The sequence below is a fragment of the Apaloderma vittatum genome, unplaced genomic scaffold, assembly GCF_000703405.1.
Source record: "Apaloderma vittatum isolate BGI_N311 unplaced genomic scaffold, ASM70340v1 scaffold19597, whole genome shotgun sequence".
Taxonomy (NCBI): domain Eukaryota; kingdom Metazoa; phylum Chordata; class Aves; order Trogoniformes; family Trogonidae; genus Apaloderma; species Apaloderma vittatum.
Window position 1 is genome coordinate 56,806 of NW_009728066.1, and position 14,434 is coordinate 71,239.

The window sequence follows — 14,434 nt, forward strand, 5'->3', positions numbered from 1 at the left end:
TTGCACAACCATCCTTTCAGAGTCATGTGGGACACTATAACCCCCACGGACTGTGGTATTACAGAACCGCAACTTCTGTTTATTACTTAAGAGCTGGTTCCCAACTCTGTGTGCTGTGTTAGCCTGAGGTGCCAGTGTTTAGTTGCAGTGGGTGAAACTGAGCAAACTGAAAATGTAGGCACAGGTGCTTCATCTCCCTTGTCCCCGGACCCCAGGGGGAAGAGAGGTATCAGCACAACAACATGTTTTGTTACAGGGACACTGCTTTCTGTCACATGCTGCCAGGTTTGACCTGTTGGTAGCATCCCGATAGGTGACAGGGGCAAGTGCTGGTGACCAACTGGGAAAAAGAAGTTAAAACACATACCTTTCCATCAAACACCATTTCATACCCTTCTCTGTTCTTTATTTTATTGTACAAGTACTCTGCAAGTTCCAAGCACTTATCAATTTGTGCTTCAAATCCTGTGGTTCCCTTTAGAAAGAGAAAACAAAAGTTATGCGACTACATGTTCTGTGAGCTTAAAGACCAAAAGGACCATGCAGGACTTGCCAAAGCACCAGCACAAGCCACCTCTCAGATTTCTCTGTGGGACAGGTTAAGGATCCAGTTCTACAAGATGAAGGACACTTTGCTAAGCAGAGCTCTTTTCTCTCTAGCTCTTGCCACTGACTCCCCTACAGCCACTTTGCAAAATAAGCACCAGGTACTAGCTTCGTTCTCAGCACACTGCTGCTATCACTGCTGATGAAGGGTGCCCTCAGGAGATTTTGCAGCAAGGCTGAGAGCATGGTCTTGGACAGCCTGGACTGGCACAGAGGAGGGTCTCCAGAAAGTGTCAAGTTCCAGACATGGGGAGTCTCCTGCTATTTTCAGAATAGGGCATTTTAATCTTCCCGGGGAGATGTGCTGGGGGCTTTTCCAAGAACAATTTTTTTTTTAGCTAAATACAGAATGGGCAGATACACACTTAGAGCCTGGCCTGATGCCTGTGAAAACACACATTTTGTTTAGATACTCCTCTGCCTCTGCAGTATTTTTCTCTCTCTTTGTTTCTGAGAGACACCATATAAACACAGAAGCTGTGTTTTTAAGAGCTGCAGCAAATCCTGCTTTTTCTTCTCTGGCAGAAGTCATAATCCTCTCTCTTGTGACATCATAATTGTTCCTGCAATCACCAGCTGTGATGCCACAAACAAAGAATCCAGCTTTATGAGCGTGGAAGTGGAATATAGAGCTGGAGTAGATAAACTGTTTAAGAAACACACAACCTATTTTGTAACATTAATATTACAAGTGGGGAGTCAGAGGAGAAAAAGCAGTACCCGGCATATTGCAAAAATGGAGTTTAGAAGAAGAAATGTCTCTGAGTAATGGATGCATGTCCCTGCTAAATCTGTTCTGGCAGTGCTGAACTGACTTAAAAGCTCACGTCATTATCCCTCTGTGTATTGAGATTTCAAAACAGGGTAGAACTAGCACAGCCCCCGGGAGAAAGGTTTGGAGTAAAAGCCAGAGTTGTGGCTAAAACTGCCTGCCACTCGGGAGACCCCAGTTAACGCAACAGCTATTGCGACCACAGAAACTCGCGTCCTCCTTAACAGTCTCCCACACCTCCAGCTACATCTGATGTCTGTCTCAGAATTGTTTTCAGAGTTTTAATGAAGAACATGAGGACCTTTAAGGCCTTCTGGAAATGAAAACAGTGATGTCATCTGCACTGAACTAACTTGAAGCAACGTGACATAATGGATTGGAAGAATACATGGAAGAACTTATGATGAGTTAATCATTAGAGCTGGTGTTTTCAGATTTCCCAGAGAACGGATTTTGATCAGTTTTCCTCTACTCCTTCAAAAGATGACTTCCAATCAACTGCATGCAATGAAACTAGGTATTCCAGTCTTGAGATGCCACGTTTAATTTCTGAATGTCATTAAAACATCTTTTTATTTCCAGAAATGTTCGTAACAACATTCCTAGGTATATGATTTATGCTGTTAGATTCCTAGAGTTACACAAAGCAAATGCTATATAAAGCCAGGGAGTTCAGGTTTGAAAATCGAGTGCTGCTTTGAAGCTAAATTGTTAAAGTATAAAAAACCAGAAAATAAAAATGTTCTTTCTTTCATGTTATAGATAGGAAATTCAGGTCAGATATTTTCTAAAATGATGATTACAGGGAAAAAAAATGTATCTGGTGTGCTTTATTTTAATGCAGACAAACACACTGCAGTCAGTCCTACCTTTGCCCTCCACATCAACCATAGCTTGAAGACATCAACATGCCGTCCACATTGCAAAGCCTTGTCTCCTGTGTCATAAGACAGGTCGTAGTGCTTGTCTTGTTGGAAGAGGTAGGAAGCATGCATTTGATTGCAGCTCTGCATCAACCCCTTATGGAAACAGAGACCAAAAAAGTGATGTTGACATAGATGTGACTACTGCTTTGAGGGTTACCTTGGGTGAGAAACTACAAACACACAAATTCAATGGAATATATGTTCAAGATCAAAAAAAAGAGTAAGATCAGACTTAGCGCTCAGTGACTAAGATTTTCATATCTCATTCAGTTCCTAGGACACCTGAGATCCAGCAACACGTAATCCACGCCCAGAGAAAAGGCATTTTTATTTTTATTTTAAAGTAGGACAAAGCGATGCTTCCTAGCATCATTACACATAAGTTCAGTTTTGGATCTTGCTTTTTATTCTTTGTTCTGGTTCCTTTTCCTTCTTTGCTTGAAACGCATCTTTTCTGGTTGAGTCAGACCAAGCCAATTTGGTGACTAATCTAAATATTATCCCATCACTTTTCTAATTGCTTTGGGCTCTAAAATTCTGATTTTCCTTGTTTTCTTTCTTTGTAGGCATAGCTCTTTCTGCAAAGCCCTCAGTTGCAGATTGTATTGGATGCTTAAACAGTATAGAAAGCTTTAAACAGACAGAAAAGGATATGGCCTTTAAAGAGCCAGCTAAAGCAAGATACCATTCTGAGAGGCAGCTTTGTGGCAGGGCCAGATGTCAACAAGGTGAAGAAACCTGGCTCATGCAAGCATGAGGCTTCCTTTTTAGCTTTTTAAGTGAAATGCAGAGAGTCATGTTCTGGCTCTAGTTAATTCCTCAACCAAGTTTAAGGTATACCTTAGGGCTTTTGCCTAAAACTGCAATTTCCAGTCCAAGAAGAATCAAAACTTGGCTGTTTATCATCAAGTCTAATCTTCCTGTATAAGTCAAAACTGAGATAGGAAAACGAGAGGGAAAAACCCCTGACTTTCTCCTAATCTGAGCCATCTGTTCTCATTAGAGGTCAAGGATGGTACTAACTTCAGCCAGGCAGGATTTGTCCCAGGGAACTGACCCAGCGGGGAAATAAAAGCCAGCTTCACTCTCTCTAAGTGTAATCACTTTGTATACAATCTGTTGTACAGCTGCTAGCAAAACAGCAACCAGCTTTTTGATAGCTGGTCTAGCAAGTGGTGGTTGTATAGCAGCTGTCCCAGTAACTGATGGTACTATGAAAATTACAGGCTTGAAGGGTAATTCAAATTCTAGTACTAAATGAAAATTACTTTGTATTCCAAGTGAACTCAGTATTCCATTTTTACTTCTATGTGCCCCAAAATGAATACACGCATTAGAGTTGGAGGGTAATATCTGTCATTGAACTCTAGAAAATGCAGTGGTGCCTAGATTCTGGACCAAAGTTGTGCTGCATGTATACTATATCATACCGTTCAACCTAAGAGGACTGGAGTTCACCTACAGCTACATTTTATGCTACACAGCAACTCACGGGGTTGCACAGCTGTGCACCCAGAACTTACCTATGAACACTTTGAATGGAAAGCCACAAAACTCTGCAAAAATACTGCCACTGATGGGATCTATCATTTCTGCTAGATAGCAGCGTTAATTTCTTTTGCATTCACAGCCTGAGCATGTAACTAGAGGTGTATTTCTCCGTTTCTTTTATAATCCTCATCACATTAGCTAGTATTGGCTATGACACAGGCATGAAAAAAACATCCAGGATTTTCAGAAGCAAAATGTCAGAAGGGATCAGAGAGGCAAGTATATCAGGACATACCTCCTCTCTTACTAGCAGGGCTGAACACTGCAGTGGGACGCCCATCATCTTGTGAGGGTTCCAGGTCACTGAATTGGCCCTAGGACAGCAAAACCACATGAAACACAGATATTATGCCATGGTGGTGAAACCATGGAGACATTTAGAAATAATTAGAATAATAATGAACACGTAGCAATGCAGATCTTTTTCCTTTCCTGAGCAAGCAAAGCTGAAAATAATCATGGCAGATATTAGGAAAGCAATGTCTTCATAAGGGACCTAATCTACGCTAGGTGGTTTTTGGATAACAATCCTGGCAACTTACCACAGGATAACTGCTCTGTCCACTGAACTTTATCAGTATTAAGCTTTCTTGGGAGTCATCTATACTTTCTAAATATAGGGCAAACTTCCTAAAAACACTCGCTTGACTGATGAACTTTCTGAAGTTGCACAGATGATTAAAGATGCAGATAGGAGGCTGGCAAACTAGCAAATTCCCTCCCACTGATTCCAGTTTTAGCAAGATTTTAGTAAGTAGCTCACACAGGCATATTTTTAAATTTCTTTAAGTATTTCTAAGCGCCTCTAAGTTTCTGAGTATCTCAGAAAACCTGGCCCAAAGTAATTTTTTGCATTACTCTGCTCATGGTAATTTTTCATAGTTCCTTAATTTTAGCATGGCTATGGTAATTCACACAAATGAAGGACTGGGTCCAGAATTATCACAGTAATAGATATGGAACTGATCCACCCTTCCACAAAAGAGTGATCTGCCTCCCTTCAGGAGACATTCATTGCAAAACCAGCTGTCAGCCTAGATAATGTGAACAAACAGGGTGCAAATAGGGTGCAAGCAGTGCTGTCACAAAACAGCCTAGAGAAGAGGCATTTGGGACTGTGGCAAGAGCTGAATGGAAGATTGTCCATGTGTTTATTATTTTGTGTTACGCTTCACTGGCTATTTTTGAATTACTATTTTAATTACATATGATGATTAGCTGATAGATGTATACATTTGTATCCTACTTGGCAGGCTGTCAAGGATGCGTGGTGTATAGGATTTCATGCAGTACAGTGATTTGAGTTTTGATGGTGTAAGTTGGTATGAGTGCCAACTGGAGCATGTGAAAACGTGAGGGACCCAGAACACACTTGCAGGCAACATTTATGTGAACAGAGGTGGGCATGTTACAGAGGTGGGCATGTTAGAATCTGGCAGTATTCTCCTTTGTAGGACCTGCGGATAACACTATAGGTTTATTTGTGTCATTATCATTTCCTGCCAAATTGCCTCCACTCATTCAAAGCAAGCAACTTCAAAATTCACATGGATATTGAGTACCGCTTCTGTGCCTTCTTGTTCGCTATCTAAATGGAACTGTACAAGTGCCTGATGCAAAATCTGTAGGGAACGGTGTTCCACAGGCAACATCTGGCCACTTGGCTTGGCTTTTTGAGTATTTGGCAGCTTTTAATCAGCTCAGACTCAGACATCTGATTACAACACCAAAGCCAATGATTCTAAACATACATTCAGGTCTATATATTTCCCCTGATATGATACTTTTTAGCTTTTATCTGTGCCTATGCAGAATCGGTCAGAAATTCTTTAAGAGACTTCTAGGTGTAAGAGACCTCTAGGCGTTATGTGTTTTCTCAAGCCAAAGGATTATTTACTGGCAACAGCCAGATGTTAATTATCTGCCTAAAACATTTAATTGCCCCTGAGGTAATTTATTTCTCCAATTACATCACAATTGCACACAGAAAAAAAATTAATTATGTAAAATAAAAATGCACCATTTTTCATTTGCTATCAGTTATTCTGGGCTTCAGTCACCAGTATGTGCTTGAAGAAGTTGCCGACTGAGTCAAACAGTGAAGTAAAAAAGCTACATGGATCCCCATGTTTTTTAAAGCATCTCCTGTTTGACCAAATAACTAAGCACCAAGCACCTATGTGATGTTTTTGGCTGTGGGTCACAGATAGAAAAAAAAGAGGAAAATTTTTCCTTCAAGGATTTCAAACAGATGACAGGATAGATTCAAGACTGGCAGAATTTCCTGTTCACTCATCATTAAAACCAGACTAAGGTGCATTCACTGACCAGCCGCAGCCCTGAAAGGGATGCCCAGACACTGCAAAGGGAGCTCTCACTCAGCTGCAAACATGCTTTTTCTTTCATGTAGCTGTCACTCCCTGGCTGAGCCTCTGGGAGAAGGACACCAGACTGAAACTCCTGATGGTGGTCAGACCTATCTGCTCCAGAGACCCACGGAAATGCTTGCATCTGCCATGTGGGGTCCAGAGGGCATGGTAAGGATGATCCTCCAACTCCTGCCTTTGACAGGACTTATTTTTGCTGGACTGCCTGTTACCAGAAGGACATGTAAGTACTCAGGAGTACAAAGTGCTCCATTTAATATTCCCTCTTTGTACCTTTCTTCCCTATCAAACATGACTACCAGCTCCAGTTCTCTTGTATACAGACCTGTAATTACTGTGTTGTTCTTCAGTATTTACCATGAAACAGCCATGTCCAGAAAAGTTGGGTCTAGTCAGCCTGCTCTAAAGGTACCCACATTTGAGATCTGGACAAACTGAAATGAGCCGCTGTGCCCATCAAGCAGAGGAACAGCACTGGAAATGACAAATTTCATTAATTAATTGCCAAACAGAGATAGTGCTTATCAAAGCACTAGATAAAATCTGGTGGAGTCTTGAATCTAAAGCATATTATTTGGAAAATTCTCCAATATAGATTCAACCTGAACTTCTCATTCCAGCAGGATTTGGACAGCAATTTGGGAGGCAAACTCTTTTTGGAGGGCTGAAGGCAGTCTAAACTAAATCAAAGTCATAGAACCATTGGCTGCTTTCCAGATTTGGCATGTGAGATGTAGGAAAGGGGAACTAAATCATCAAGGTATACTCCTAAGCTTCCTAAGGATGAGGAAGTTGTTTGTAATTTTAATTGGCAAGTAACAGCAATCTGATTTAGAGATAAAAAAAGACAGAAGTGAGTAATGATTTCCTCTCAAACAGCATGTGCTTCAGGAAATACTCAGATGTGAGTGATTCCATCCAGGATACTGTCTCTGTCTCTAGCAAGTGGCCTAAATAGGTCCTGGGAAGAATACAAGACAGGGTAAATATATACCAATTTTCTCTCAGAGCTCTCTGAGCTGCCATTCATATGCAGCTCACAGAAGTCCCGAATGGTTTTTGTTTGTCTTTCTTTGAATGCAAGTCTTAATATCCTACAGCAATGAGTCCCACAGCTTAATTGGAAGTTTCTGAATAAACAGCTGTTTTTAAGTTTAAGCTCAGTCCTTCCAGACTCTGAATTGGACTGGCATCCCTTATGTTCAGCTGTACGTATCTGTAATGTTCATGACCTCATGCTTCAACTGTGTACACATTCAGGCACAGCTTTACTGGGAAGATGTCAGTTGGTAGGGAGGTATTCTCTCCAGAAGTGACAGAGCAGTGGTCAGTGACTGCCAGGATAACTACAGGTGCATCTACCTTTTGTACTCAAGCATAAAAGACATCCAAGATTAATTTCTTAGATAAATGCAATTGCTAATTCATGCTGGACACTGAATCAGAGAATAGTGCAGGAACTGTTCTGGACCACAGATACATGCTGGAAGCAACAGAGAAGCAAACAAGAAATGTCTGCTGTTTTTACTACAAAACCAAGTGCCACACTTACTCTACCACTGGACAAACGCACTTAGCAATGACACTTCAACTGGAAGGATAGTTTACATCATTTCACAGAATCACAGAATTGTTACTGTATCTTGGAGATAACATTTAATTTTATTTTTATTTATAGACATTGCTATGGTAATCATAAATGTGTTACACTGCGTTTAATAGATGTGTTTAATGAATATTAATATATCATACCTTTCAACGCCATTTAACTTCCATTTGTGTTTTCTTGACATCAGGAGCCCGCCACCCCATGCTCCCTAGAAGGAAAGACATATTATCTTAATGAGAACTCCACTTTTTTCTCTGATGACATCTGCACATTCACATCAGTGTGGGGCCCTTTTCTTTTTTCTTGCTGATGTGGCACGTTTCAAAATGACCAGGCAGATGGGGCCTTAGGCATTAACCATGCTAACGATTTTCTTTCAGCAGCTTGGAAAGCAGCAGTTTATAGCCCATAATCTGAGTGCTCACCCTTATCGTCTTCTAACCCTTCCCTCACCACCTCCTCTGACACTGACACACTGGGCTGCCCCATGCTGAAATTAATGACTTGCAGGGCTGCTCCTGGGTAAACTGCCTTTTCTCTTTTAGTGGCTAAGCAACAAAACAGACTGGGATTTCAGCTGCTCTGGTTGAGTTTTCATCATATTTCAGACCACTACTCCTGCCTCCTACTCATTTGCTTTCACTCACAGGTATGTGGGACAAGAATGTGTTTCATCTGACTGAAAAGCAGTTTAAGGCAACTATGAATCCCTCCTTTGAATTGGACTTATTTTGGCTGACACAGTAATTGAAAAGTAATATACCTAGCCCTACGGAAATTCAACTATGAAGCGTTTTTGGAGAAAGGATTTGCAAAAACGACACAAATGCCATTCTAGGCCTTAAAGATGATCCTTCAGAAAGATTTATTGGCAAGAGCCCAGATAAAGCTAAGTAGTCAATCTGATAAATTTCTCTAGCATTTGCATTAAACTTTTCAGCAATTTGAGGTACTTTACTCCAGACAAACGTAGCCTTTTCCTTATGTATTTATTTTGCAGCTGCTCCAGAAGCTGAGCCAGTGCTCAGTACGGTTCTTATGTATTTCTTGTATTAATGGCATTCAGAGATAAAGCTGAAGGCCAAAAGCACTCAAACTAGGTCATCTTATGTGTCCCAGTTGCTAAAAGTACCACAGAGTCACAGCTCCTAAAATGCCCCCCTGAGCAGAGCCTTTCAGAGAAGTGGGAAGTCAGAGCTTGGATGTTAAGACTTAATTACAGGGAGCAAATACAACAGGTCTGGTAACAAGATGACACTGTCCAAAAAGAATAAATTAATGCTAATACACCTTGCATTCCAGCCCCCAATGTAAGATGATACTTACATCCACGTGCATCCAGATTTTGTACTTCTTACAGATGTCTGCAATAGCTATGAGAGGATCAAATGCCCCATACACCGTTGTCCCAGCTGTGGCACTCACCAGAAAAGGAACAAAACCCTGCAAGAAAGCATAGAAGCATTTGGCAAGGTCAGTGCGCAGTCTCCTCAGCCCCAGCACCTCCCATGCTACCTCCACAGTGAGCCCTCAAGTGTCTCCTAGAGGCCACCCCTGCTACCTCACACTGGTTTATATAGACGCTGGTGATATTATAGTTTCTACCTTAAGGTGGCAGCAAACTTCCAAACCAGCATCCTCCATTTATTAGGATGCGTTGAGACAGGTAAGGGCTCAGAAGAACAATTCTGCTCCACGGAAACGAAAAGGGTCTTCTCTTCCTGATGTTTCACAAAAGAAACATCACCCAGGCACCACAGGGCAAGAAATCTCTCTGGTGGACCGTGCCTTGGGCTGCATTAGAATTATTCCAGCGAGCGTCTGACAGCATGGTGGCCCAGTCCTGTGAGGTGGAGTGGTGGTCCCTTGTTCTTGGGACCATCTTGTCTGGGGTCATCTCCTGGGGCATCACAGAGCTCCATCCTTTGTGCAGAGCTGGGAAACAGCTCTTCTGAGGAAAAGATTGTGATCTCCAAGGAGGGCAGGGACCACCTCATGGATTCCCTCTGCTAATTGCTGTGTTGTGCCTCAAAGAAAAGCACTCGCTGTCCGTCACACGGCGTTTGCACTGTGAGGCCTTGGGTCTGCTGTATTTTTACACCAGTGTTTCATTTTAAATTCATTCTGTTGATTTCATCCGTTCTGTTGATTTCATTGGTGGTACTCAGAGCAACAAAGGTGAACAGTGGCTATGTTTTTTGTGGAACTGGGGTTTAAACTACCAAAAATGTCTGAACTTCCTTCTGCAGTGGGCAGTAGGTTTGAGTAGCACTGTTTTTATTTTGCCTTATTTTTTATCTACTGTGTTGTTTTTCATAGAAAAAGTGAGTTTTTAATGAAGACTGATGTTACTAATGAGCTTTGAGCATTCAAAGCTCATTGCGTGTCTACTGACTACTTACATAAATGTTGAAAGCAGAGGGCTGAGTTCATGGTGTACTTTAATGTTTTAACTTTAGGTTCTGTTAATGAACACATACAAAAGTCATGCATTTTTAGAAATGTGTGGATTTTAGTTTATCTTCCACTGATTTAATGAGTCTATGAGGAATACTTTCAATGCATGAAAATACAAATTCCCCAAATGATTACTGGTTTTATCAATACTCAGCTGAGAAACTGCATTATAGGCTGATAATATTAAAAAGGAGGATGTTACGCAGAACAACGTATACAAAAAGGCTCATACAGGTTATAAAGAAGCTCTAAACCTATTTTCTCAGCAACTCTTGCCTCACTAATTGCCAGGCTACCTTTTCAAGAAATAAATCAAAAGTGAATGGGCAAGCCCATGTTGTTTTACCAGGGAAAGCGGAACAGCCAGATGTATCATTTTGCAGCTTTTTTTTCATTTTTTTGAATCTGCCAAGCTAGTAAACTTACTTTTTGTTTGGCTTCAAGAATTCTTCTTTCAAGGTCTGATGGGATCATTTTCCCTCTGGAGCAAGAGAGAGTTATGTCAGAAATTTGATCCTGAAATCAACTCTTGCTGTTACTTCTTCACTTAATTGGAAACCCAAGCAAGGAACAAAGTGACATTTTTCCCAAGACTTACCCAGCACTGAAGAGAACAGAAAGACTCTGTCCATTAGTATGAGTTTTTACCTTAACAATTTTGTCAACCAGTTTGCATCAATATGGTGATGATAACTGCAAGAAATTATCTTGTGGCCACTCCTAGTAAAGACTGATGCTGTTCCACGGAGCCTCTTGGTTTTATTTAACTTTACAGCCCTGGGAATATGCTCCAGGGTCCCAGGGAGTGGCTCAGCCCAGGGTCCCCAGAAGCTTGCTGGGTGCCAAGTCCCAGCAAGGGTTCATTTTCAGCAGGCACTGAAAATGCCAGCTGAGCTGCATGGCCTTGCACAGTGTGACACAGCTGCGGTATAAGCAGCCCTCTCCATGTTTCCATTCCAGAGATGAACTTGTTTCAGGGCGACTACTCCATGGTTTGGTGCATTACATGTTCACATTTGTTGGAAGCAGGATTGGAGAAGAACCTACTAGTCCAAACTCATTAAATGCATTGTGAGGCTCTTTGCATTGATGGTATAAAGTATTTGCAACAGCTTCAGTGTGAACCATTTACCTGAGATTCAGACTCAGTGGTACAAGGCTTGAAGGCTAATTTATGAAATCCTGTAAATTAATTAGGTGCAAGATAAAATAGCGTTGATAATGAATACTGCGGTTAAGGCTTTCTTTGCTTTAGCCACAGGAAAGACTATCTAGGAAAAGACAGTACACATAATAGGAACAGAAACATGACAGCTCCCTACATTACAGGAATAAGTCTTCACTGGCTTTGAATGTTACCCATTTAGACTGATATTTTTAAAGACATTTTCAGATTTTTTCTTTCACCAAGTACTGATTTCCTGTTGCCGTAAAAAACCCACAATCTTTACTAAAACTCAAACCAGTAGTTTCAGGGGAACTAACAAAACTCGTAGTTTTATTTTCGATTTTGCACAGAAACCCCTGTTTTCATGACACTTGGATGGATGTAAATAAAAAAACCCCAATTATTAATTTATTGTAAAAACATACTGCTAGGTTTTTTAAGTTTACATCCTTATGCAGCTCACATTTAATTATTTCTGTAGATATCGGTTTATACCCATTTTCAGAGAAAAGCAGTAGTTGTCTTATCTTCAAAAGCTATTTCTGGGTTCATTAGAGGAATAGAAAAAAATTTCAAAAACATGCAAAAGGAAGGCAATGAATTCCTCCTCCAAGCATAGTTCAGATGTTGATCTAACAGTTTCTGATTTATTGAGTTTGTCCATAGGAACACACACACAGCTGGGCAGATCCCGTCATTGCCCAAATTTTTTTACCAAGACAACTCATTATCCAGACCCTGGTCACAAAAAAATACGTGCAAGAATTCATGGCCAGCAGTGTGCAATGTCTAATTTTACCAAGGAGCAAACAGTAGATTGGCTTTGAGTATAGTCCAGACGCATGCTGGAGCACACAATCCCAATCCCCCTCCGGCTTCAAACCTGGCAAACTATCCAACAGCACTGTTTACTCGCACAGCATTTTCAAGTGTTTTCACCTGAGATGACTTGCAACACTTAAAATGCACCGCAAAATAACGGGCTTATCCTAAGACAAACCTCCCCCAGATACTGTGGTAGGGGGTTGGATGGGATGTGCTAGGAAGCATCACAGGCAGGAGGGGTACGGGGTGAGGCTGAAGGGACTCAGCAGCAAAAGGACACTGAGGATAAAAGGAGCGTTAGTGTCAAAGTTTTCTTGTATTACCACAGTCTTCACTGCTGCCATACCAGACTGAAGTGTTTTGACCCCAAACCTGCAGCTAATACACTACTGCTACCAGTAAGTCTGCATGGTAGTAAGAGAGGGAGCAGAAATGCACGGTTGTCCAGTTTGGGTTATAAGCAAGAACATGACTTTCCACATGTTTTCCTGGCTTAAAATTCACCACACATTTACACAGTCCCATGACAGTCCCATAGTCCCAAACTTGGTGGATGTGTGTCAGGATGGGGAAGAGCCACCAGGCAGTATGCCACGCCATGCTGTAAACATAAAAAAGATCTCATGGTGCTGCTTTGACCTCCCACAAGTCTACATCTCCACAGCGGGTCATCTCTACTGCATCAGCCCATATCTGTGCTAACAACCTGCTTTTCCCCTGCAACACCTGCTGGAATTTGGTGAGACGCACAGTAATCCTGCTGTTTTACTTCACAGTGGCCAGGGTAAGCATTGTGGTCTTCACAGCAAATCATCATGCTGAATTTGCACAAGAATAAAAGAAAGACAGGGCTTCATTGATCCACGTCTGTCATCAGCGTATAGAAACAATCAGAGGTTTATTTTGATGTGTGCTGCTTTTGTTGATGTTGTCATTAATTGCTCTTCAAGGTGTGCTCAGTTTTTTGTTAATAAAGAGAGATTAGGTCCATAAGTCAACACACAGGCACTGTGATTAGCACTGTAAATTGCTTAGTTGGTCCTGGTTTTTAATGCAGGATCAGAGTATTTTGATAGCAGTAAAACCTTCCATTTATGCCAGAGTGATAAATAATTCAATGTAACAATGTAACAGTGATATTTGGGACACATAATAAGAGTGTTTTCTATTGAAAAGATTCTGAGTAGAATCAGTAAGGATTGTTCTATTAATTTTTGTCCCATATAAAGGTTTTTTTCCCCCAAAAAACCTAAAAATTAAAATCTTCATGAGAACACGTTGATTCTGTTAATACACCTTTGCCTTCTCAAAATGTTTTTTTTTTCAGAGAATCAAACTCTTTTTGTTGAGTGAGTTAAACAAGAAGTTATCTACCACCGGTTTTGCAGAGCCTACAGGGCGTATAGGTTAGGTGCCTGCCCTGCTACTCCTTTCCACAGGCCATCCTCCTCTTTGGCCTGTGCTGCCCACAATGTTGCCAAGACCCTTCTCTCCACATCCCATGACAAGAGTGTCCCCATCAAGGGCACTGCTGGAAAGGCAGTCCCGCTGAGAAAGATGGTGGGGGCATGATGCATTGGAATAACAGTAGCAAATGCTCCTCAATGTCTTACTCCTATGAAAGGCCCATTTCAGCTCCTTTTAATGGATCAAAACGTGAGAGTCTCCAAATGCTTCATTTTTACCAAAACAAGCTTCTTGCTGGTTTCTTAGCAGAACATACAAACAATGATTGTTAGTTCGATATTTTGTTTCACTTCAGGACAAAAGAAAAAGAAGTACCAGAAATCCCTGAGGAAAGGAGCTTTCAAGATTTCTGATGAGCAATAAAAACTCACCTGTAAAGAAGCTACTGACAGAGCCAGTTCCTCAAGTGTGATAAGTCAGCATAAGGCTGCTGAAGATGATAATGCTGCAACAAATTATACCAACTGCTGACTACATCCTCTCTCTGAGCTCAGCACGTGATGATCCTTTTCTACATACAAACAGAAAGAGCTGTATTTGGTGTCTTTACTTACCTTTCATCACATCTGATCAAAATCACGCTATCTGTACCAATACCCAAGGCTGCAGCTCCTTTCTTCACAGAAAAGTGACTCTGAAAAAATAGATTTATTATTTATTATTTTT

The 14,434-nt window shown here is 41.2% G+C and overlaps 1 protein-coding gene across 1 annotated transcript in view; it reads right to left on the reverse strand.

Annotated features, from left to right (window-relative positions):
• GAD2 (glutamate decarboxylase 2 (pancreatic islets and brain, 65kDa)) overlaps positions 1-14,434 on the reverse strand; it is a gene marked incomplete at its 5' end in the record, with an annotated part of 37,082 nt that overhangs the window by 3,196 nt on the left and 19,452 nt on the right. The window contains 7 exons of the mRNA XM_009873956.1: positions 368-475; positions 2,248-2,397; positions 4,091-4,169; positions 7,995-8,059; positions 9,178-9,294; positions 10,735-10,789; positions 14,323-14,402. Coding sequence (XP_009872258.1) covers positions 368-475; positions 2,248-2,397; positions 4,091-4,169; positions 7,995-8,059; positions 9,178-9,294; positions 10,735-10,789; positions 14,323-14,402 — 654 coding nt within the window. The remainder of the gene's footprint in view (positions 1-367; positions 476-2,247; positions 2,398-4,090; positions 4,170-7,994; positions 8,060-9,177; positions 9,295-10,734; positions 10,790-14,322; positions 14,403-14,434) is intronic.